Source organism: Pagrus pagrus (genome assembly GCF_965226575.1).
Source record: "Pagrus pagrus genome assembly, chromosome: 9".
Lineage (NCBI taxonomy): Eukaryota > Metazoa > Chordata > Actinopteri > Spariformes > Sparidae > Pagrus > Pagrus pagrus.
Genome location: NC_140193.1, coordinates 14,971,851 through 14,996,782, shown reverse-complemented (window position 1 = coordinate 14,996,782; position 24,932 = coordinate 14,971,851). Strand labels below are relative to the sequence as shown.

The following is a 24,932-nucleotide window of genomic DNA, read 5'->3' as shown; positions in this document are numbered from 1 at the left end:
TGTTCCTCTGAGAGAAAGGAGCTCTCTTTTTAAAAATATTCAATAGTTTCACCACATGTGTTTTGCAATCTGATCTTCTATTTCAGTGTCAAGACGTGGTAAATTAAGTCATTAGAGTGGTTTGGAGTAGTAAAGAAGAAAAAGAGCACCACTAAACAGAGCTGACACATGGGCAGCCGTGAGAAGCAAATAGCTAAAAAAACAAATCGAGCAAGTCTTGGATTGAATCCCAGTTCCTGTAAACCTATTGATCGAACTGCTACTTTAAAGATCATTAAGAAAAGAGTCACATCATCAACACAGATGATGTTGTGCAGTAACATATAATGTGATTGGTTTTGTTTGTTATAGCAATGTAGTAACATTCTTGTGCTCATTTAATTGTAAAATTTTTAAACTTTTAAATTATTTTTTATATAGAAGAAAACACTATTTTGATACCTGATGAATTAGTTTGAGTATTTTTTAAGTAAAAGAAGTCAAAATGATTCCAGCTTCTTCAAAACACATCCAGAACACCTCATACACACGACACCCACAAGCATTTCAAACTCTACCACCACACTGACCCTCCCCAGATGCTGTTGTGACTTAAAGGAGAACTCCACCAATTTTACACATCAAAGTTTGTTTACGTATCTTGAAGATAAGTGAAATTTGTGGCTCCAGAGGGAGCTGCGAGGAAGTAAACTGACTCACTGGAGTCAGTCGGTGAGCGTACCAGACCTCTGCAGCCTGCTCCTCATCTTTGCTTCAGGGTGGGAGACTTGAGGCTATATTAGCTGCTATCAGCTTAACAATCTGCTATAATAAGCGGTGAAATATGTTTTTTCAACTGGTTTTGTGTGTGTGTGTGTGTGTGTGTGTGTGTGTGTGTGTGTGTGTGTGTGTGTGTGTTACAGACTTTTATACAACTCACCCTGTAAGCTTTAACAAATCGCACAAACACAGGGAAGAAGACGGAGGGTGGCGTCGTTTTGGCGTTCTCCCCGAAGAACTTCACCGCCTCGTCGAAGGCGTCCTTTTTAAAGACAGAGGACTTAAGTTAGACAACATTTAGATGACTTCATGTACAACTTTGTCAGATTCAACAGATGGCACTAGGGCAAATTACACATCAAGGTGTGCTCATGTTACCTGCGCAATCTTGGCATCATCCTGCAGCTTCTTTAGCTTGCTCTCATTGTGTGCGATGAAGTCTTTAAGCATGGTGTTGTGTCCGTGCATGCTGTACTCTCGTTTGGTCAGCTCCATGCCTCTGTTCAGCTCCTTGACGTCCAGCAGGACGTTCTCCAACGACACTGTGAACACGAGCAGCAGCAGCGTGAGTAAAATGTGCAAACCAGGGTTATTAGTGTAAACTTAAACTAAAATTAATATGAGCAGTGAGAACAAATTGTCAAAACTGAAATTAAAAGATAATGCCTGGTTACAATCTGTACGACTCACCTGCTGCAGCTTTCTCCACGTAGTGCAGCTCATTGTAGAAGAGAGAAACTTGTGCGTATTTCTCCTTTACCACATTGGCTATGTAGTGTAACAGCGTTAACTTACGGTCCGTGGACTTGGTATCAAGTAGCTGTAAGGAAAGTAAAAAAGACAAAACTCTAGAAAACGTGTTAAGAAAAAGTAGAAGGATTTATAAAGTACAAAAAAAGGCAACTTACCAAGTCTAAACTTTGCAGCTTGAATCCGTACACCGCTCCTCTTTTGCTGCTGTTCATGTAGTTTCCAAGTGCCAAGATAATCTGAGAAGAAGGAACAAGAAACATGTGAAAAAGGAAACTATACATTAAATCAACATCAGGTTCAGTCCAGACACAAATGAATTCAGTCACCTCAAGGATTTTCTTTAGCTTCTGTGACGACTTGATGGACACAGATGCTGCAATGACGGCATGAAGTTGCTGTGGGAAAACAAACAGGACGACACAAGATCACTTCCACGAACATCACATACAGACTGCCTTCAATTAACGTCAAAGAGGTCCTGGTTCTCACCGGCGTGAGCATCTGCACGCTCTCGCAGAAGTTGCCGATGAAGGCCATGATGGTCATCTTCTGCATGAGCCGCTCTATTTTACTGAACTGCATCATGAAGCGGTCTTCGTCCGTCAGGCTCTCGACAGGCTTGCGCTCCTTCTCAAACTGCCGCATGACTTTGATCTCATTCTCTGTGGGCTGGAAGCGCATCAGACACTCCACAAAGTCCACCGGCAGAGTCCGTAAGTCGAAGCTGAAAAACAGAAGAGATAACGGACGTTAAAAAACACTTGTGGGCTTTCAAAACACAGAGAAAAGCACAAAATGCAGAGAAAGCACTATGGAAGGACTGGAGTCTTTCGGTTTTATTTTGAAGGGGCTTACATCTGAATGGCCTTGCAGATCTCTTCAGGAGTCTTGCCCACTTTCCTCAGTGTGATTGCCAGGTTCTTTGCTCTGTTGGAGTCCAGCAGTGTCACCTTGTTGGGCCCCTTCTGGATGACCTTCTGCTTGTTCATGGTGATGTCGATTGCCGGTCCCTGGGCCTTCGTCTTAAACATCTCCTCAAACTCGTCCACGTTTAGGTCCTGAAAGGCGGCAACAAATAATCAGCTCATGGTCTGTTATCAATGGAAATGGATTTGCTAAACTGAGAGAAGACTCTTACCTCGAGTATCCTCTCGTCATCGATCTCGTTGAAGACAGTCCCATTGATCTGGTTTGGTTTCAGGGCGACCCAGTTGAAGACGGGCATACGGAACTTTGTCTTGATGGGTTTCTTGATCTTGACAGCTACACGGGACACAGACATGTTAGCACAGCATCCTTATCTGCTTTCAGAGTGCACACACGTACATTCACACACGTGCAGGGTAGACATTGATCTGGGATTGGTGACACACATGGATTTCTCTCTAAAAACACACAATTCAACTTAAAGTTGAAAACTGGTGATGGACTATAGATTGGACAGATTACGGCTATTTGTGGCCAACTGAGCTAATTCATTGAGGTTGAACATGAGGCAGCCCCACAGAAAATTGTCGAGCCAGCCAGGAGTGACCTCCCAGGGACCAGACCAGCGTGGTGACGCAAACCTCCAGTTATCTTCTGTCAGTTATGTGTCTAAGCATGCAACCAATACAACTTTGATACATCCATCTCTTTCATCCATACAATCACAAACACACAATATCAAAACTACAATAAGGTGTGAAGGTAAAACATGCAGAATTTTTAAATTTGGTATTTTCTTTGTCATTTAAAAGTCTCATGTGCAACGGAAAAACTGCTAAATAAAGTAAACAGGTTCTTGAAATATGATGTTTCATATGTTTGCCAAGTTCATGTTTGTTAGAAGTGGCAACAAGAAATAAACAGAAAAAATTATTTTTGGGAAAGTGTATGCATTATTTCTAAGAGACTTCAAATGACACAAATGGGACATATTTCTGTCTTTTCTACTTAAGTCAGAGTCTGAAAATACCAATTTCAAAACGTGTAATAAAGGAAGGGAATAGAGGAGGGACACAACACCGAGCATGACAAGCAAGAACCTACAGAAAAGTTTGATGGGTCCCTCTGGTTGGCAGAAAAAGAAACAATTCAAAAGACAAATCATTAAGAAATTGGCAAAGAGTTAGTGAGAAAGCTTCCACGTGCACATCTCAAACACACATCTCACTGTTTACTGACTGATGGAAGGGAATGTGCACCAATATCTACCCATCTACATACAGTACAGTACAGTACAGGTTGATCTGGTTACAGAAGAGTATACTTCAATGAGTCACATGAGGGTGTGGCCTTATCAATACTCATCGTCTGAGCAGCAACATGCCTGAAACTGACTTTTAAGGTTGCCTTGATTTGGAAACCCATGTACAAACTGTCTTTAGTATACATAAATTATAGCATTTGGCAACGCAAACCATTCTGACCTTTCAATAACCATTAACTGACATACTGTCAGTCTACCAACCAATGAACATTTGAAAAACCATACAAATACAAACTTAGGGCAGAAACAAGGTAAGTAGGTGAACGCAAATGACAACACCCTGGCCAGCTTGCAGAAATGCGCATCTCCAGTGAACATACTCAACGTGCACTCTTTTGACAGGTGGAGGTAACAAACATCAGTCCTCAAAGACGTGACAAGGTGTCATAAAGCAACAGTGTGTTAAATCGATCTTGCGTCACTTGGAGCGTCTGCACATGTGTACTTGTGCGGACCATATTTCTGCCCCACTGTGGACCTTATTGAGCAACAAGCCAATCAGCACAAACAGCCTTCCTGCTGCACGCCGTGCCTCGAGCCTGTGCTTTCATCACATTCCCAGCCACAGGAAGGCTTTTACTGTGAAGCAGCTGCAGGAAGTGTTCGGTCGACATTAAAGTAGTTGGAATATAGTTAGATTCCCTTAAAAAGCGAGCAAAGCTGCAGCAAGAGCTACTGGCAGTATGTTTGTCTGTTGAACTGATACTGCAGCTGTTTATTATGGATATTAATACTGTGAATATGTTTTTACATGTGTAGGAAAAGTACCACTATCATATCTGTACATCAGCAGGTTATACATAAACTAATGCAAGCTGCTATGACCATTATAGGATTTTTCCAAATATATGACCTTACCTGCTAACCCAGAGTTCATGATGACAGTCGGCGTCCCACATCCGGGCAGAGGGGGGGCTACAGGAGGAGGCGGAGGAGGCAGAGGTACTGAGAGCGCCGAGGCTAGCCCTGGGGGAGGAGGCGGTGGAGGGGGAGGCGGTGGAGGTGGGGGAGCTGGTGCTGCAGGAATGATCGATGATGGTCCGTTCAACACTGGCAGAAAAGAGAGACGATAAGGAAGGTTAACCTTTTGAAACCAAATATCAGTTTAAAATAACAACTGCAAAACATCTGGACTAATATTAAACCTACATGTGCCGTTCACTGGCAGTGGAGGTGGTGGAGGAGGCGGTGGAGCAGGTGCGCCCGCTACAACTCCCACATGGTTTGGACCAACAGCGACACCGTTTCCTCCCATCATGACACCCGGCAAGCCCTCCACACCCGAGGGTGGCGTGGTCAGGATGGAAATGTCTCCGTCTCCCTTCTTGTGGATCTTGATGGTGCCTTGTTTCTCCAGTTCATGGATCTTCTTCTCCAGGTTGCTCTGCCGCTGGATGGCCTCGTCCTTCTCCTTCAACATCTGCCGCAGCGAGTGGACCTGCGTGCTGGTGTCTTTGTAGACTTCCTGGATTGGAGGACAGAGAGAGTTTAGATTTGTAAAAATTATGAAATTATTATGCTTTCTCCAACTGGTACAAATATGTGGTTGATTGGTATAAATATTAATTTGTAGTACAGGTGTTGCAGGATATGTGGATGCATGACTTTTGTCCTTCTATTTGTATTTGGTTTGTTTTAGAGTGCTTAAATGACAACTTAAAGATAACGTGAATGTTCAGTATCTGACCCTAATGGATTCAAGGTCCTTGTTCCTTTGCATCAGCTGCTTCTCCAGCTCCACGATCTTGGACATGGCCTCGTTCTCCATGTCCTGCAGCTTCTCCGTCATCTATAGGAAGAATAGCCAGGAGGAAAAAGGGTCACACAGTGACATGAACTCATTGTTATGACAGCATCAGACCCAATATATCACAAGGAGATCAAGGAGTGGGGCATTGATGTGCAGCATTTAATATACGCGGCAGGATTATAACTAACTGTGAAGAGTTTAAAGTTATGAACATTCAAAAAGAGTGTACGGGTTTGTTTGTGTGTCTGTGTCCATATATGATGAGTCTTTCTATGATGGCTGACAATTAACAGCAAGTATGAGATCATAGTAGATCCCATTCTGAAGGGGCAGTATGAGATAACAAGCAAGTGTGACAGAGCTTCAAACAGACTGCCAATTCTCTGTGCCACCAACATCCTGACATGCAGGACATTAATATGTAGTGACAGAGGAGAAATGAGACCGGCGAGTCTGCTTCTGTGAATAACATCAATCGTTCTATGTACTCACGTGCGACATGTTCTCCTCCAGCTCCTCCACGCGCTCCAGGGCAGCGTTTTTGGTCTCAGCGTCCTCCAGAAGGGCTCCAACATCAAACACATTATCCAAGTATGCCTGGATCTGGACCTGCAGCTTATCACTCTCTGTATGCTTTAGTTTCTGGAAAACATGCAGACAAATAAAGAGATATTATAAAGGGAAGACCAAGATTTTTTTTCCCAGTTCAGTGCACAAGGGCAACATGTCATCCTGGTGGCTTGATTAACCTGCATCATTCAACTTCAATTACTCATGAACACACCTGACCATTGCACTTTCTCAAGGCAGGTGCCGTGCAAAACAATGATGAAACTGCAGGAGACACACATGCAGACAGCAAGATGTAGCCTATTTACTAATGACAAGTATCTAAATATGATATAATATATAAGTAAATATCAAAAGAATTTACAATTTCAATTTCTGCACAAAACATATAAATTCAAGCACTTTCAATGCCCCTTATCTAAACTTTCAAGCCCTTAATCCCCCCCTCAAGTTCACAAACTTGTGTTTTAAGGACCATTGGGAGCCTCACATTACTGACTGGTTTTCTGTCTCGGGGGTGATGTAATGACCACCTGCTCTGCACTGAGCCGAGTAAAAAAGAGTCTGTCTGTCCATGTGTCTTGCATCGTAATGTCTCAACTCACGTCTAAGTAGTCGTCCAGACACAGCTTGGTGAAGTCGAACTGTAGATGAACTCTGAAGTTCATGTCCTCCACTGAGTGCACGACTATGTTGATGAACTGCATACAGGCCACCTGGGGAATAAAAACAGTTGGTGAAAGAGGACTTGACAAGGGAAAGTTTAACAGCACACTCTCTAACTTGCAATAATACATTTATTTGTGACATTTTGGTGACGGACCTTCATCGGGCAAATAGTTTCTGACAATGAGAGGCATCTTAAAAAGAGAGTGACTATAATACAGCAACCAATCACATTCCACACAGGTAAGGTCAGACATAAAAACCACATCAAATTACTTGAAAGTCTCCGATATCAAGTTGAACATCTGTACAACAGGCCTATTAAACTACTTTTTAGGAAGAGTCACAATTTTCCTTTCAAGATTTAAGATTGTTAAACTTGGTGTAAACTTTTTAAAGAAATAAGAGTATTTTGGCCGCGTTTGACCCACTGACCAGCAGTTATAGGTCTGCTGTAACAATCCTTAATGCACCCTAAATATACGTACATTAAACGGTCACCTACTTGCTATCACTTTACTTTTAGTATAAAATTAATGCTTGAAGCCTGACAGGCTAAATCTAAAATGATACGCTCCCAAATATCGCAGGTTCCATTTGTAGATGAACTTGGAGGGACACTTTTACAAGGAAATCAGCATCAATAAACAAATAGAACCCTTCATAATACATTTCTAAAAGTCTGATGGGCAAACACTAACTCAATGTATCCAAAAATAACAAAACATAAATGATTTATCAAAAAAAAATAAATTAAATGGCCATGAGATCCCAAAAAAATGCTGTAAATTCAAAGTAAAAATGTGTTAATGGTCTGTGAAAAGGTTTTATGCTCATTATCACATCTGTTTTCTTTTAACATGGCTTCCACTGAGACTGTGTGTATAAATCCTGATTATTGGGCCAGCTCGGCTGGCCGATTTAAAAGAATCTGAATGAATAAATGAACAAAATCAACCCGTTCAACTCCATCGGCTGTCTTAAACAGATCAGTTAGGATCTCCACACAGTGTCTAATGTACACACACACACACACACACACACACACTCCTCAGCCTGACAGCGGCTTAATGAACGTCCGGTAAGAAGCTCAGTTTTCTCTGTGCGACATGGCAGCTTTGACAAAATCTGTTTGCTTTAGTCTGATGAAAGCCCACAGAGGGACTGTGGGGGGATTTGAGACTGAAGTCCTATTGAAGGCCTATTCAAACACGGCATCTGTTGGTTTTCACTGTCTCACATCAATTAAAAAGACACACACTGGATGAAATCACGTCTAAGTTGGCACTTTCTTCACAGTGTCTTTTACTCTTATCTGCCAGGCTAATTAGCACTACTCGGCCAGGAAATGACAGACTTCGCATGGATTCCTTGCTCACAGCCACTCCTCCTTGATGCACTGCACCACACAGCTGTAGTTTCTGCTCTGATGAGAGAAATTAGAGGGCTCACACACAGACTGATAGCCCTGTGAGCCGTCAAACTGGAACAAAATGAGTCTCTTCATGGAGTTATTTTTGACTTTGGACAAACATTTGAGGACACACGTGCTCAAAATGTTAAAAATATCTTTATTTCTAACAAAAACTATGAGTCACGTTTTTATTTAATAACATCTGGACCTTTGCGGCTCCCCGTGCACCTGCCTAACCTAAAGATTACAGCTAGTCGTAATCACCGTCTCTAAACGTCTGACAGCGATAGTGAAGAAACTTCACTCAGGGCTTTTCCGGCTCAAAAAACTTTCAAACCATCTGCAGTTTGCAGGGTGATGAAGGATTTTCAAGGGATTGCAGAGCGATCAATAAGCCATTAGAGAGAGCGTGTGTTCAAGTGTGTGCGTGTGTGTGTATGTGTGAACTTACCATAAAGTCGATGTTGTTGTCCTCGTTCTTGAAATACTCCATTAGCTTTTCGAACCGCTGCGTCTCCATACACACCTGCACGACAAACGACATCTCACTTCAGTCCAGCTTTTAAGAGCAACTCAAAATGATTTTTGCATAAATGACACCAGCGACTCCTAAGACGAGAACACTCTTGTTGTTAAGAGGTTTATTATTCGTTTTCACCTTCACACAAAACAGCTATCTGACGAGGAAAATAACACAGCTGCACAGCTGACTGAGCTAACTTGGCTAACTGTAGCTACAGCTGACAGCGGCTAGCGTCAGTCACACTAGAAATGAACGCTCTCTATCCACAGTATTGTTTTGTGGATGAGTGTCAGAGCCAATATGTGAGGCATCATTAAGCCTATGGTTTAGTCGTCGTGTCTCTCCTCGACAGTGATGACCCCGATATAAATAGAGATGAAAACAGATGTTAGAAAGGATCCTACAGTCAACTCTCCTGCGATGATTAATGGTAAGGCTGTTGAGTTTGTGCAACCTTTAAATGTTGAACGTGCTTTTAAAAAAATGATTAATAACTGTTCTCACATTCTCTTTCGTCTGCAGGTAAGGACCACTTACCCTCAAAAACAGAAATTGACTTGTAGGGTGTTGCGAGAGTGCGCAGCAACACTGCAGGCACAACCTTAAACGACCTCACACATCTGTACAAGGTTAGGACAGATACATTTGGCACTTAAGAACTCATTTGTCAGCTGCTTTTGGCCTTTTAAATGGCTGAATATGATACGGTCGTTTGTATTTATTGTTGTAATTTCTTTTTCTTTGTTTAGCTATTGTTGCCTGATTGTCATGTGCCTACTGCTGACTGTACAAGAAATTGGCCCCTGGGGAAAACAAAGATACCTTGAACCTTGGTGGGGATAAATAATTAAATGACGTTAGCAGCTAAATACATCACAGCTTGCCATAAACTCAGAGAAAGGGAGAAAATTACAGAGGGATAATTAATTTGAAATTAGCAGTACACTGTACATCTGTGTTCAGTACTGCTTGTGGTGCAACTTTTACCACTCCATTCTGGAGTTTCTCGTCCTGCCAGTGAAGCCCATTTGAACCAGATTTTGGGAGACAGAAAAGAGCAGAGAGGGAGAGGGAGATGCTCTGCAGTTCAGACAGTTCATCTGGAGGGCAATGAAGGAGATGGAGCATGATAAAGTATTGAGAAGGAAGGGAGGAAGAGAGAGGAGGGGTGTGTGTGCGTGTGTGTGTGTATCCAAAAACCTCTGAACAACGTTTCTCAGCCTGCAGCCTCTCCATCTCCATTAAACCCGCGATATCAAAGTCACTTAGCAAACTAGATGTAATGACGCTACATTTGAGTGTCACTTTACAACTAAACAACCGATCTCTGCAGGAAGGATACAGAAACATGTCCTCAGATGCTCCCAGCTGCCTACACTATCATTACACTAACCTTCATCTCATTAGACGAGCCTCTCCCTAAGCCTCATTCTCCAACTAATGCCACTGAGAGCAACACTCAATATTTCATTCAGGGGTGTAAATATTGCATTAACTGCGGTCGGCCCATTTTCGCGGGCCGTATGCTACAAAATGGGGCTGCCGTTAGCGCCCACTCCATCAGAAACCACCCTTTTTCTCCGGCAGCCAGAATACCTCATCCAGAGAGGCAAGGGTCAGACGAGGCTGTCCGTTACATCTTTCTCTCTGCCATTCTGAGCTTTGATGCGTCTGCCAAATCCCTCTGGGACACACGTAACTGTTGTCTCTGGACGCCAAGCGAGTCCTCCTGTGTTAAGCAGCTAAACCACTGTCTGTAATCTGTGCACAAAAAAGCTCATTCCTAGATGCAAGAGCGAGGAATCCGCCGGTCTCACGTGCGCCTGGGGGAGCATTCCTCCAGGGCTGAGTCACCGCTTGAAACGTAATGACATACTCGTCTCCTCAGACCCCCGCTTCCCCTCTCTCTCTCTCTCAGTGCAGCCCGTACCTCCTTAAAGTTGTCGAACGCGGAGAGAATAATTTCGTGGCCTCCTCTCACGAGACAAACTGCCGCCAGGAGCTCCAGGACGAGGGCTTTCGTTCTGCGAAACAGGGAAAAAATAAAGGCAGGGATGGTTAGTAAATGACAAGCGCCAAAGCTGCGGCAAACCTGTACTTAAACACGGAGCAAACAAAGTGAAAAACAGGGTGATATAACATCCTGCCAGCGCTGAAACCTCTGTGTGGAGCAGAATGTATCACAATTAATGTATTTTAAATCATACAGCTGTAGATCAAGGATAAGAGGTCTACATTAAATAACTCATTGAAAAAAAATGAAAAAAATGTTCATTTTCATCTTATCAGATAGGATTAAAAAGCAGGGACAAAAAATGAATACTTCAGGACTAATCCGTGTGTGTGTGTGCACATCCTGTGCGTCCACTCTCTCCTCTTCATGCGAAGCAGGATCTCTCTATGTGACAGGTGATGCGGAGTGGTTTCACGTCCACTTTTGAGGAAATCCTTGAGCCTCGCAGGCATGAAGTGAAAACACACACGCACGCCGAGCCACACACAGAGAGAGAAGTGAGTCCTTCTGCTGGCTGTTTCAGTGAGCAGCTGCCAGTGCAGTGGAGTGTGCCAGCGGTGCCCTGACCCGTCTGTCTGCATGAATGTGCCCCGGAGCTACAAAGACACTCACTCTGGATCAGACTGTGCAGGTGCACTGAGGCTCATGTTGAATGCTCCATTATGGATTTTGGTCTTTGTTGGTGAAATACTTGGATTTGTTGAGCTTCAAATGTATCAAATGTGTTATTGTCTATGTTTGTTTGCAAAGAGAGACATAAAAACCTTCAGATAACCTGTAGATGAAGAGCAAGTGAATAATGTATTGTTCTCGCAGAGTTAACTGCCAATAAATGAACAATAACGTATGCATTAATCCTAAAAAAGCAGCAAAGGAAGCTCTGAAAAGTTTCAACAAAGACAGAATAGGCGAGTAAACTCAATAAATGTGTTTGTAATGTTATTATAAACAATTATAAGAAGCTCATAAGGCTTTTATTAAGCATCTATGCAAGTTTCTTAGCGGCGTTTATACATGTCTTATAACCAAAAAAGGTGTTTGTGATGCTAATAATACGCTTATATAGTCTTATAAAAGATGAGTTCACCCAAAAATGAACTGTTTTTTACGTTTTAGAACAAATCCCCATCTATTTCAAGTTTTAGGAGAATGCTGCAACAGTGTTTTGCTGCGAGGCTCCAGAAAAGTTTTGTGGACTACCAAACTTCAGTGGTTAATGTAGATATTGACTGGATAATTCATCTGTTCCTTTAATGTTAACAAGCATCCTACATGGACTGTCAAGTCATCTTTAACTTTATGCTTTTACTTACCTTGGGTTTTTATTGTTGAGACTTAGTGCAATTTCATTCACAGCGTGTGGGTGTGACATGACCATGTTGAAGCCATACTGCGGGATGAGAAACAAACAGGAGGGAGTCAGACGGAGACAAATAAGCTAATTAACAGAGAAGAGGAGGCACAGAAGAAGCATTCCTCTGCATAATAAATGAAACATGGAGAACTGGCAGTGGAACAAATTGAATTTGGCTTCCGTTAGATAAGTGTGCTTTAGTCCAGAAGGACACGCTTCCTTCGAGGACTGACCTGGTAGTTCATGATAGCACGCAGGCACATGATGCAGACGTGGACGTCGTCTTTCTTGCAGACCAGCCTGGAGTTTTTCAGAGTTCTCCGACTCGGCAGCGTGTTGCAACTGAAACCAAACGATGGAAAGGATAAAAACACATCGGTGATTAAAAGGAAACCAGGCTGGTTTTACTTAAACAGGTGTTGAGTGTATGAGCATCTGAGCACAAACACAAGTGTACTAGAAGTAAGAAAAACAGATGCCGTTAGTGAATGAGCCTCCTCCACATAGTGAGGCTATTAAACTGCCCCGCCACCTTACATTAACACACACACAAAGACCATATAATCTACAGCCTCACCAGGGGCCACAGGATGCCACTCTTTCAATTGTTTTAATTTTATGTCCTCCACAAAGATATCACTTACAGCCTGCACAATAGAGGCCAGTCATTTGCATGCAGCTCGGTGATTGTGCAGCTTTGTGTGGACAGAAACGAGGCCTTTTCTCCCGGCGCAGCTCTCACAATAAAGAGAGAAATGCTGCAGCAGCAGTATTACTGAATAATATGCACAGTCGGTCCGAGTAAAACAGTTTATTTTCAGACTTTTGTCACGAGGTTCCATTACCAGCCCGAGTCCTGGAGAAAAATGTGTCCTCGGGCTACTGATAGACACGCCGATTCGTGTTAGCCTGCATGTCTGAAGGCGTGACTCCTCTGTGAGTCACAACGTGGTGTTTGTTTGTCGGCTAGATGGTTTGGACAAAGATAGTTAAGTATTCTTTAATAAACTGGAAAACAAATGTTAAGTTTGTGCTGATATTTACTGTGTGAGTTTGTGTGTCACACAGCAGTAAAAATAACCTTAAAGGACTTCATTCGGGGCTTTTCCGATCCCGATTAATCAACAGCCACACTGAGGCGTGGCACAGCAAGCAGGAAATGAGTAACACTATTTCTTAATCTCACACCAAGGTTCACGATAACGTTGATAAATGATTACACAACGCCCGCAAAATGTAATACCTTGACCTGCTTGGACTCGTCTGAAATTACTCAGCTAAACTTTACATAACACATCAAATACAACACAGTCGATCCGAGAGGCTTTACAGACAAGATCAGACAATAGGACAGGGGAAATACATTCAGGATGGTGTCAGTCAAAATAAGGACAATCAAAGGGAAACGGAAACAGTTGAAAGACAGACACAGATAAAGGATCTCAGGTCTGTGACACTGTAATATGGGGACAGGAGGTCCCAGAGATAAGAAAGATTAAGATCATTTCTTGTTAGGAAGCCAGGATCAGAGTAATATGGTGTCTTTTTTCTGATCTTGTGTAAAACATTTTCTAAGTTGGAGATGGAATAAAGAAGAAGTTACACCGATATTAGTAAGGTAGATGTGGTAGATATGAAGGTATGCTGGACATTCTGGTGACCTCGAGGTTTAAGTTGCTGACTTTGTAATCGCAACACTCCTGGTTTGAGTCTGGTGAGGGGACGTATGTTACATGTCATTTTCTGTTCGCTCTCCAATAAAAAGGCATCAAATTATTATTTTAAAAATGATTTAGACTTACATTACCAATTCAGCTAAGAATGGGCCATCATTTTTGAATTTTCAAATAGTCGTTAAATCAGAAAAAAATGGAATAGTTCATGCGACTATGGTTATGTCTCAAAAATCACATATTTCCATTGTTTTTTCCCTTGTCATTACTGGCGCCTGAAAATAACGCGATACCACCAGGTATCTCGTCATTACAGGCCTTGGTAGAACTGAGCTATTATTACCAGGCTCCAGTAAAACTTGTGTAGCACGGTCTCTTCCACACAAGGTCAGTATAAGCCTGTGCCGCTATTTGCTTAAGTACATATAAACAGCAGATCTTCGAATAATCAAATACCGCTGAATAGTTCCCAGCGATTCCTAGTTTCGGCATCAAGCCTTCGTCAGGGAGTCAAAGGTTTGATGCTGAAATGAGTCTGAGTTTGTTTTAAAAGGTCTAAACATGAGCATGCGGTGGCGATAAAAGCATTTATAATAGTTTAAAAGTGAGTGCCTTGGAGTTGTTTTTTTATATATATATATATATATATATATATATATATATATATATATGAGTATATATGAGTGTAGATATGTAGATATATGTAGATATATGTGAAGACAAAACTAATTCTGCTAATTTTCTCAAAACGGCACGAGCACAACAAACAGAGGATCTTCTAAATCACACCACAGAACAACATCAACCACTACAACTACAATCTATAAAACCACAGGTCGAACACAGCTACCTATCTCTAGCTCCATGTAGCTCTTCACACATACCGTCTGATCTGAGAGCACTTTGGACAGTTCAGTGTGCTCATGGTCCTTCAAGATGGCAGTTTGTAGAAGACACACACAGATCTTATTTCAACACCCAGTTACTGAGCTTACATTATTCAAACTCAAAGCTAATCTAAGCGTGACAACACATTAAAAAGGGAAAAAATATTCTGTATAATGGACATTAGGAATTTTAAAACTGACAGCAGATCAGAGCAAATGCTTCTTAATTAGTGTGACGTCTCAAAGATAATGTATCCAAAATACAGAAGACTTTCAGAGGCTACCTAATCTATCCCCAGTGGTCGTGTAGCAGAGTAAAAGCCTAAGCTTTTACAGGGCCTTTGTAGAAACTAGGCTAGCTTCTGCACAGAATGGCATTTAGGGAGCCACACAAGCAGCACACAGGCACAGAGGCAAGAACAATGAGTGCAGAGAAACCCATTTGCTCCGAGGAAAAGGAGAACTCAGTCTGAAGCGCAGGAGGGGAGGCTGGCAGTACAAATAATTCACATCCCAGACACAGACAGCGGGACAATTAAACCGGGCAGCGCTAGCAGGGAGGTATAACGTACAATGAGGCAGGGGGATTTGTATGTGTGTGTATGTGTGTGTGTCTTGGGAGGGAGCAGGGATGCAGGGTTACGGCTGCAGAGAGCTCAGTCAGCCAGCAAAGTGAACCTGCCTGCTGTCGAAGACTGGCAGACAGAAGAGGAGATGACTATGGACGAACCGGAGGACAGAACAGAAGAGACAGTTAGCCTCACTGAAGACCTGTTAGACACACTGTATGTGCTCGAGGGGGATGACACAAGGAGGCCTGACTGTCTGGTGACTGTTGAATATCAGGTTGTTCCCATGAAAAACTATATTTTGCATTGATTTTCTGATAATCTTTACAAACAAGACACACCGTTCATATCTATAACTGTCTACAACGGAGAGCAACACAGTGAAAAAGTTTTTTCTAAGCTACATTTTCTTTATTTTTTTTTCTTAAAGGCACAGTTCACCCCAAAATTGAGATTTTCCTCTTACCTCTAGTGCTATTTATCGGTCTAGATTGTTTTGGTGTGAGTTGCACAGTTTTGGAGATATCCGCTGTAAAGATGTCTGCCTTCTCTCGAATATAATGGAACCAGATGGCACTCGGCTTGTGGTGCTCAAAGTGTTAAAAAATACATTTTAAAGACTCAACAACAATGTGATTTTCTAGACATTATGACCTGGTTACTTAAGATAATCCGCCAACCTTGTTGTACACTAACTAACTACACTAACTAACATTACAGCTCAGCTGAGGAGGACGCCAGTTAAAGTGTGCATCCCATGACACAAGCGTCCGGTCCATGAGTAGATGCACACACAAGAAAAAAAGTTACAACATGTTGTTAAAGAACTGATGACTGGAGCAGGGGTCACCAACCTCTTTGAGACTGAGAGCTACCTCAAGAACAGACTAATATGGAGGGACGGATTCAAAAATAAATAGGAAAAGGGATAAAATGGGTCGCCAAACATACTTATATGTGTGGGAAACACTGTTGTACATTTAATGGGTTACATGTATTAGGAGACAGTCTAGGTTTAAGGAGCCCATGTTGGAGACCCCTGATCTTGAGTACCCAGGTCCTGATTTCTGGAAAGAGACACTACTGTTGACTTTATCAAATGTTTGGTTTTGCTGTTCAAGCCAAGTGCCATTGAGTTCCATTATATTCAAGTGAAGTCGGACATCTCTAGGCCCGATATCTCCAAAACTCAGCAACTCACACCAACACAATCTACACAGATAAAAAGCATTACAGCTAAGAGGAAAAATACAGTATGTATTTTGATTTTGAGGTGAACTGTTCATTTGAGTACATCGAAAGAAAACTAAGGGGAAAAAAGTGCTGTGCTGAAACATCAATGGAATGACATGGAGGATTAGCAAAATAATGCACAACTGAATGGGATTTATGCTTCAGAGCATACATTAGCATGGGCTTATGAATTAACTGCTGTGAAATCCTCTGTGTGAAGGATTTGGAGTTAAAATGTTCGGTTTGGTCTTCATCAAAACAAAACAGAAAAAAAAAGATTTGCTCCATAAAAGAGATCTTTTCCTTCTGCTGCATCGTCTGTAATATGAAAAATTGTATGTAATTATTGTGTAAAAACCAGCGTGAGTTTGACAATCCAAATTATCTGGACAAATGTTATGTTGCCTCCGGCTGCAGAAATGGGTCTTAAGCCATTTAAAGTCTTACAGACCTCATGACCACATAAAGGAGCTGCTGAGGCATCATATGAATTGTGTGACTTCTCAAAATAATCACAATACGACCACATAGCTCCGGCTTAACACGGGTAACAATAAGAGGGGAAAAAAGGACCCTGAAAGGCAAAAATAGCTGTTACAAATCACACAAACACACACACTGAACGTTGAATCTTCCTAACCATCAATAAGCGTGTGCATCGTACCGTAACGTGGAATGTCGCCCAGCACGTGTGATGCCGTTCCCGGTGATGGGTGACGGCAGGGTGCTTCCTCCATGTAGGTCCTCTATAGAGCGGCTCCAGGGTTTAGACTTATCCATCACAGCCTCGGGGTTGTTCTCCAAACAGTCTCCATCAAACCTGTCGCACAATGAAAACAAGACACAAAATGAGAAACCAACGCAGCAGGCATCAAGTTGGTATTGTAGTGGTGATATCATTTTTTTATCATCAGTTTTGCCTTTTTGACTGCTCTGTCAAAAAATGACATGACATTCACTGATGTCGCTGGCTGAAGTTTATCTGTTGTTTGCCAACATTTTTTTGTGCTGGTACAGTCATGAGGTGCTGGCTCGTGACATCCCTGCCAACAGTGTGTAAGGCTAAGTACTGAAAAAGTTGTTAACATCGAGTCAGTGGCCATATTGGAAGCTTAAAAGGTTTTTGAGGCAGTTGCTTTAAAAATAAGAATCTTTTTTTATGTGAAAGAAAGTTATTAAAGGTTATGAAATAAATGAAGATTTCTTTCTTACCCTGGCACAAGAAGGGGAATAAATAACAACAAAAACAAAATAACAATAAAAAACATTGTTATCCACTTCAGCTATTTACCAAATTGTTATTAGCCTACATCAGTTTCACAAATGGTGAATAAGATTAACTATTTTTTTTATTCTTAGAATTCGGTTACTAATGCCGTGACTGAGACGGTAAATTTTATAGTTGAAAATAAACTTTATTTAAAACATAACAGTGACAGTTAAATATTAACGCTAAAGCAAGTTAACACTTAGTTGACATCAGACTCTGACGCTACTTGTTCTAGCAAAAAAAAGCTAGAGCAAACCTAGCTAAGACAAAATATGTTTCTATCCAGAATATAACTTCTTTAGAAAGTCATGATGTTATCCACTCCAGTACAAATAACTTTGGTTTGTAGCCTGCTCGTAAAACCCGAGACTAGCTAAGACTACTACATTAGTCTACAATCATTTAGCTGATTACTTACAATAAAAGCATCAAACCAAGTGGCTATAACCCAAAAGTTGTAAGAATCATGCAAGTACATCAAATTTAGAACAATGAGATAATAAGAGACAACTAACATGCTACGCTAACCAGCATGTTGCCAGCACTGCAAACCGCTAAAGCCAAACCAAACAAGCCTCATCCATTAACAAGCCCCAATCTTAAAACCTGGAAATAAGTCAACATTTTTAAATGGGCTTTCTGTTTTTGATTAAATGCCTGAAGTATGGTCCGTGGTTAATATGAGCGCAAGACAAAATACGTCAGTAAATACCCGTGTTTGAATTATAAATCTTATAAAAGATAAATTGCAGGTTAGTCCACAAAAATACGTCATCCCCGCAGCAGTCTATACAGTATCCGTTTTAAATCCCATTTACTGTTTCTCATATTTTGGTCCAGCATTAGTATTAATGAGCGCTGGCAGAGGTGAAAATATGCTCAACTGCAGTGCTAAAGCTAGAATTTCAGATTTTTGGTTTACACATAATACTGTAGGTAAGCAAAAAGGTCTCATGTTCTGTTGTACTTGGAAGAAACCTTGGAAAGAGCTGCTAGTTACAGCATACCTGTTATGATCTATTTCAGACTGGTCGTTTTAAATGCTGCTGCAGTGGTTCTGAGGGTAAACACACTTTTACTGCGAACCATTCATAATGTGGACAGACCATAATGACATATGGTGAAGTGGGGGAGTGAATTAGAAATTTAACTGCGTGGCTCTTTGGCCCTGAACAGGGACCTTGTGACTGACTAATAATCGCACCGTCAATCTATGAATAGAAGTCTATGGTTGGTATAATACACAGTGCCAATGTGTCAGCAATGGGCCCCGAGTGACTCAGTGTTTCTGACAACCAGGCAGCAGCCACAAGTGATGGCAGTGGCGGTGGTGGTGCTGTGTGGAGATGCATCAGCGGCTGTGCAGAATAGCAGCATTGTGTTGCTTGTCGGTTCGGCATATAGACTATAGTGGTGGTATAGAGAGAAAGAGCTGGTAGTGACTTACGTGACGGCATACTGTGCAAAAGAAAGATACTCCACCAGCACGTCCAGGCCTTTGTTGTCTTCATTTAAGAACTCTCTCACCCACCTGAGGAGAGACGGAAACAAGTATAACTCAACAAAAGCACACAAACTTCTATAAAATCATGTGGTCAGTTTCTGTCGAGAGATCTCGAGCAGTTAGAGCAAGAACCAGCTGCCGTTATACCCGTTTCTGACTTTAAAGGAGACATATCATGCTCATTTTCAGGTCCATCATTTTATTTTGGGTGACTACTACATTAGGTTTACATGTTATAGTGCTCAAAAAACACATCAGTTTTCTCATACTGTCCAGTGTTGCAGCACTGTATTCCCCCTCTGTCTGAAAGGCTCTGTTTTAGGTCCTGTCCCTTTAAGTCCCCCCTCCTGAATACCTAGTCTGCTCTGATTGGTCAGCTCACACAAGCCTGAGCCAGCACCGCTAACAACAACAGAGCAACTTCATTTGAGTCTTTCCTAACCTCATGTGCAAATAAACTACAGGTTATGAACTTATTTCTAAAATATTAAAATGTGAATTATTGGTATCAGCCTCGAGAAGCAGGTAATTATTGGTTGTCGTATCGGCTGAAAAAGATCCACATCCTGCATCCTTACATCTCTACTAAATGCTGTGGTCTGAGGTAATATTTTCAATTTTCCTTGTTTAGTGAGTGATGTTTTAATGTTAAACATGTCTAATATCTGACATGCATCACCATCACAGGTCTTTCAGTCGAAGGATCTACAAATTAACACTAAGATAGTTCTGAGACTATTTATTTGAATGGTATATAATGTGTTACTTCCTGTTTCTAACCCTCTCTGCAGCCTTTGGCCATACCTGACCTTGGTGTCCAGATGTTTTCAGATTATTCCCCCACTCTCCTTCAGTTTCTCCCTCACTTTGCCAAGAAAAATTGTAATGACCCGTTTGAAAAAAAACTTCAAAGCTTCCTGGCTCAGAGCAGCAAACATATCACGCATGCATGTGTTTGCAAAAGCAGAGGCATCCACACACATATCCAGAATCTCATTACTGACTGTTTCCTCTACAACACACTCACACAGACACACAGTTTCTACTCTGGTAAAGACAAGCCCCCAGAATGATCAAAAGCCCATTCTCACCTTCCTTGCAGGCACTGAAGTGGGCCACCCATTCAGCACTCTGCATGCTTTCATTTTTTATTCTGCACAGAAAAACCCCGAGCTTTTCACAGGAAAGCTCCCGCTACCTTTGGCATGTGCTGTTTTACCTCCATATTTATAAGCACCATAAGCTGAATCCCAGAACATCTTTATTTAATCGCATCCTATGAGGGTGCTCGTGTCTATTTATTGGAGCCCCAACTGCTTCGACAGGCCTGATTGCTTTGTGATTAGAGAAATTTGCAGGGCATAAACATAATGACACACAGCCAGGCTTTTGAGTGGTACCGTGCTGATGAAGATGTAAGGCTAAACTGCTTTAAAAATCCACTAGCTGCTTCTTTATTAGCTCCCCTGTGGTGTAACTGCATGGGAGCGACCAAGGCTAACGAGAGCATCCAGTAAAGCGGTGCCTGGTGGGGCTAGTCGTGTTTTAAAGGCCCCGGAGGTGTAGTCTTGTCGGGCCACATGGTAATCATTACGGCAGGACACTAGCTAACAATCCTCCCATTCACCACATGTTGTTGACCACTGAGCAACATGTGAGGAGCAGGAAGGCAGGCAGGGGGCCGGGGTTATCGGCAGCAGGGCTCATACAGGGACAATCTGCCTATTATACGCAGCCTACATGGTGCTGATATTCCTGTTTCACCTCTGAAAAGAAGCGGTAATCATTCACTGTCTGAACGGGTGACATCTTGCTCCCTCGCCAACCCCCCTCCTGGTACGATCTCAATCTCTCTCCCTGTCCCTCTGCCATTATGCTAATGCCTCATTGTCTAATCTAGATTAGGCAGATTATTTATGTAATCTAGTTTACCAACGTAAGGTCTCCCAAATGAGATAATCCAAGTAAACAGCGCCTCGACTGGTTTGCCAGACGGACATCCTCTCTGGCTGTGGTCGGGAGTTTATTTTGGTTTGAGGAGCAGAATCTGATCAGTGTGTGGAGGCGTGTGAGAGACGGTGTTGTCAGAAACACGAGATGAATTGTGTGAGACCGAGTGAATCAGGAGTAAAGTAATATGTATGTAGGGGGGAGGAAAAGAGAAAAACAGAGGGATTAAAGGATGTACAGTAGTTTAGATAACGTGTGTTTGTGTTTGAGATCTTGTGACGGTTGTGTAATCAGCGTGCCTCAGCATCTTTGCTGTCACAACAGTCTGTGGACAGCGGACGCTCTCATGGCCGTCACGGCTTCCTCTTCCTGTCCTTGAGGGGGTCTCCATGTCTCCTTTGACCGCCCACCTTAGACATCCCTCCAGGCTGCTAGCCCTCATCCTCATTCCTGCCAAACAATCCCGGTGCTTTATATACAAACGATTGAATCTGATTGATCAAGTTTTTGTGTGGTTGAGCATGTGAGTACATTTTAAAGCACTCCTGACCACGCAACCAACTCTGCTTTCAACCATGTCAGCAAAAAGTGATGCTCAGCCATCTTTCAAGACACACAACTCCACTCTTATTGGAAAACAAGGTAATGATTTCCCTCGCGGTGAAATTATGCCATTAAGACCTCCACTGATTTATCATTGTACTTCTACAACATTGTCGTATTCCAGATGGACTCACAAAAAAACGATTAAAAAATTGATGCAGCCAAACCACAAATATGCTCTTTTTTTCCTCCCTTGAATTCCTCTTCCTTGTCAAAAACAAGCGCATACATCACCCACAATGCAACTGCTGAAAGTTTTGGTATGGCCTTGAAGGAGCAGGCTACAGAGCTCACTTCTTTCCAAGTTAAAACCTCAGTACAGTCAGTATTGAGTCATGCAGCTCCCACTGGAGCCACAAAAGCCTTTATACCACTTTTTCAATCTATGCAGTAAACCACCACAAGACATATAAACAGACTTGGATGTGTAAAATTGGCAGAGTTCCCCTTTAATGCCACTATTTTCTGTTGTTTCTGTCATACTGCATGAAATAAGAATGGTTGATTAGAAGACAAGATGAAAACCAGGGCTAGCTGGTTAGCATGCTAACTTCAGTAGACATCTCTGCAACACATCACACAGGCACCTTTGACATATTGACACTAAAATTCTTGCCGTATCTTATTCTTTATTTACCCATCACATAAAGTGAAATCATTTGTTATCTTTTTTAGATGTTGCATTGATAAATGAGGCCTGTGGATCCTACATATCCCAGAATGCATTAGGCCTCATTAATGATGCGGAGCAATCCATCACAGTGTATCAGGGTCTCCGATCACAGAGACAGGCCCCCTGATCTAAAGGGAGACAAAACACTGAGCTGTTGTTGTGATATCGATCTTTCCTTGAGGCTTGACTATACAACACTGAATCAATATCAGCTGCAGCAGGTTGAGGCCTGTTAGCCTGGAATACCTGGAATTACACATGAATACTGCAGGGTTTTTAATCTGTTGTGAAATCATGATCTCTTTAGCAACCTCTTCAACAGTACCACTCATGTATCAAGTAGTTGCAGCTCAAGTACTGCAAGAAAAATGTGTTTTCCTTCCAGAGGCTGCTCATGTGTCAGCCGTACCGAACAATCAATCGATTCATCTTTTCTCCATCGCCACATGGCTTTCTGTGTAATATTAGGCTGGAGATGAATGGGGGATGGTGGCGGTGGTTAGTGTCAACGTCTCCGGGTGTCTGGAATGTCAGACTTTTTCCCCCCTTGAATCTAATATAACCAGGTCCGGGACATTCAAGCTTCACACAATCCTGCAGTGACTCACCCTATATGATTGGTCCGCAACGAAATTTCCAGTTCTCTCAGGACTTGGGTGGACTCCTGAACCCTCCGTCTGAATTTCTGAGGAGGGGAAAGAAAAGGAGGGGAGTTAATATTTTCTCATACGACTAGAACTGTAAATCATCGAGTGGTAGCGCTGGGATGTTTTGGCTGGAGAGGACTTTCTAAATGACTGAAAGGTCAGAAAAACAAGAGACAAACCGCAGTGACATTTGAATGTGAAAGCAGACAAACCGTGCACTGATTACATAATACAAAAAAAATCAAGGTTGGGATTTGGTTGTTAATAAGATTTCTTAAGTGGGCCTTTTCCTTGCCAGTAACGATTCAACAGGCTTACAGAGAAGCTGACTCATTGGAAACTGTGAATATGGAACAGCTCCCGTTATCTTGTTTGCTCACATTGCTTCTTTATATAGCAGTAATCCCTCCTGCTAGCACCGTGATAAAATCAAGTAACCTAATTGGTTACCTCTCAAGCCCTGCGAGGACACCCAGCCGCCACACAAACACACAGGTACACACACACACATTCTTTACTCGTTACTGTGGCTACAGCTTTAAGAGGGTGAGGGATGAGCATGAAGGCATGAGCTGCCAGGGAATGAAACAGAAAAACAACAGAGCGGAGAACATGAGCGGGTTCCTCTTTGATTTCAGCCTCTGACAGCGGGTGATCTGCAGAAAAATGAAAACAAAAAGGCTCTTCAGGCTGTTACACAACCACAGCAACAAAACAAGAAAAAAGTGAATGACCAGTGGTGATCGCACAGGAGTGGGAATCCCTGAAGAGAGGGAGTGTGAGTGTTGCATCAGAGGAGGACGTAAAAAAACGTTATCACTTCACGTGTGAGGTTAAAAATATTACAGTATGTCAAAAGGATCAAGCTTAAGTTTGGTTGCGTGCTGTCCAAAACGTCATCTCTTCAAAGCTGGCTTTTTTGTAAATATTGTAACTTTAAGTAAACAACCACAAGATAAAACATTTCTTAAGGGTTTTGTTTCTTTTTCAAACATTCGAAAGTTAACGAAAACAATCAAGAGAACGTGAATAAATAGAAGTTCTGACATTACACTGTCGGAGTGTTTTGTTTCAGAAGATATTTACTGAAGTTAGCGTGCTAACCAGCTAGCCTCAACCCCTCCCAGTTCAAAGCTCCTGTGCTATCGTGTAAACACCAGCACCTGCCTGGTCCCAGAGCTCCCAGTCCAAAAACGCTAGCTGCACAGCTTACAAGCTAAAGGCGGCTACAGTTAGCAGCAGTTACGGGTTAATCCAGGGATATGATGTCATCCATATATAAAAGATTAGACAGTTAATCAACGAGTTGATCAAAAGTTGTGGTTTTTACGCGTTTTTGTACAAATAAAACATGTTTATAGGTCAACTTTGGAGGATTTTATCTCCTTTGGATCATCTCCCTGCTGAAGCTTTAAATATTTAACAGACAGTCGTGACAGTAATTTCAGTCTCCAACAAGTGAGTAAGCCCATGTCATATCTTTTGACATCCTTTTCAGGCAGAAAAAGGCCCAAAAAACCTGAGTTACAGCACCTCAAATGGGAGGATTTGTTGCATTTCTCTGTTTTATATCATTGTAAACTGATAATATTTACATTTTGAAGAGAAGAGAAGAGAAGAGAAGAGAAGAGAAGAGAAGAGAAGAGAAGAGGTCCAAGTATCCACCCAGGGTTGGAGGGCCTGGTCACTTTCCATGATGTGTTTGTATCACAGAGGAAACAGAGCTCAGCCCTGTGTTAACCTATTATTACCATCCACAGAGAAGAGAGCAGTTCCCATAGCCGGGGTCTCTCTCTCTCTCTCCAGTCTGTGTCTTTGGGCTTGGGCGGTGAGTGTTTGGCACATGAGGAGATGAGAAACAGAGTGTTT

General features: G+C 42.1%; 1 protein-coding gene across 3 annotated transcripts in view; it reads right to left on the bottom strand.

Moving 5' to 3' along the window:
- The window catches only part of fmnl2a (formin-like 2a), a 60,804-nt gene that overhangs the window by 8,413 nt on the left and 27,459 nt on the right, over nucleotides 1-24,932 (bottom strand). For all 3 annotated transcript variants that reach the window (XM_084361621.1, XM_084361620.1, XM_084361619.1), the window contains exons 4-23: nucleotides 23,025-23,101; nucleotides 19,134-19,217; nucleotides 17,081-17,236; nucleotides 12,288-12,396; nucleotides 12,014-12,090; nucleotides 10,617-10,710; nucleotides 8,615-8,689; nucleotides 6,689-6,799; nucleotides 6,006-6,155; nucleotides 5,451-5,552; nucleotides 4,913-5,228; nucleotides 4,622-4,813; nucleotides 2,651-2,775; nucleotides 2,368-2,570; nucleotides 2,002-2,236; nucleotides 1,839-1,907; nucleotides 1,668-1,748; nucleotides 1,450-1,579; nucleotides 1,138-1,301; nucleotides 920-1,021 (exon numbers count right to left, since the gene is read on the bottom strand). In XM_084361621.1, coding sequence (XP_084217747.1) covers nucleotides 920-1,021; nucleotides 1,138-1,301; nucleotides 1,450-1,579; nucleotides 1,668-1,748; nucleotides 1,839-1,907; nucleotides 2,002-2,236; nucleotides 2,368-2,570; nucleotides 2,651-2,775; nucleotides 4,622-4,813; nucleotides 4,913-5,228; nucleotides 5,451-5,552; nucleotides 6,006-6,155; nucleotides 6,689-6,799; nucleotides 8,615-8,689; nucleotides 10,617-10,710; nucleotides 12,014-12,090; nucleotides 12,288-12,396; nucleotides 17,081-17,236; nucleotides 19,134-19,217; nucleotides 23,025-23,101 — 2,652 coding nt within the window. The remainder of the gene's footprint in view (nucleotides 1-919; nucleotides 1,022-1,137; nucleotides 1,302-1,449; nucleotides 1,580-1,667; nucleotides 1,749-1,838; nucleotides 1,908-2,001; nucleotides 2,237-2,367; nucleotides 2,571-2,650; nucleotides 2,776-4,621; nucleotides 4,814-4,912; nucleotides 5,229-5,450; nucleotides 5,553-6,005; nucleotides 6,156-6,688; nucleotides 6,800-8,614; nucleotides 8,690-10,616; nucleotides 10,711-12,013; nucleotides 12,091-12,287; nucleotides 12,397-17,080; nucleotides 17,237-19,133; nucleotides 19,218-23,024; nucleotides 23,102-24,932) is intronic.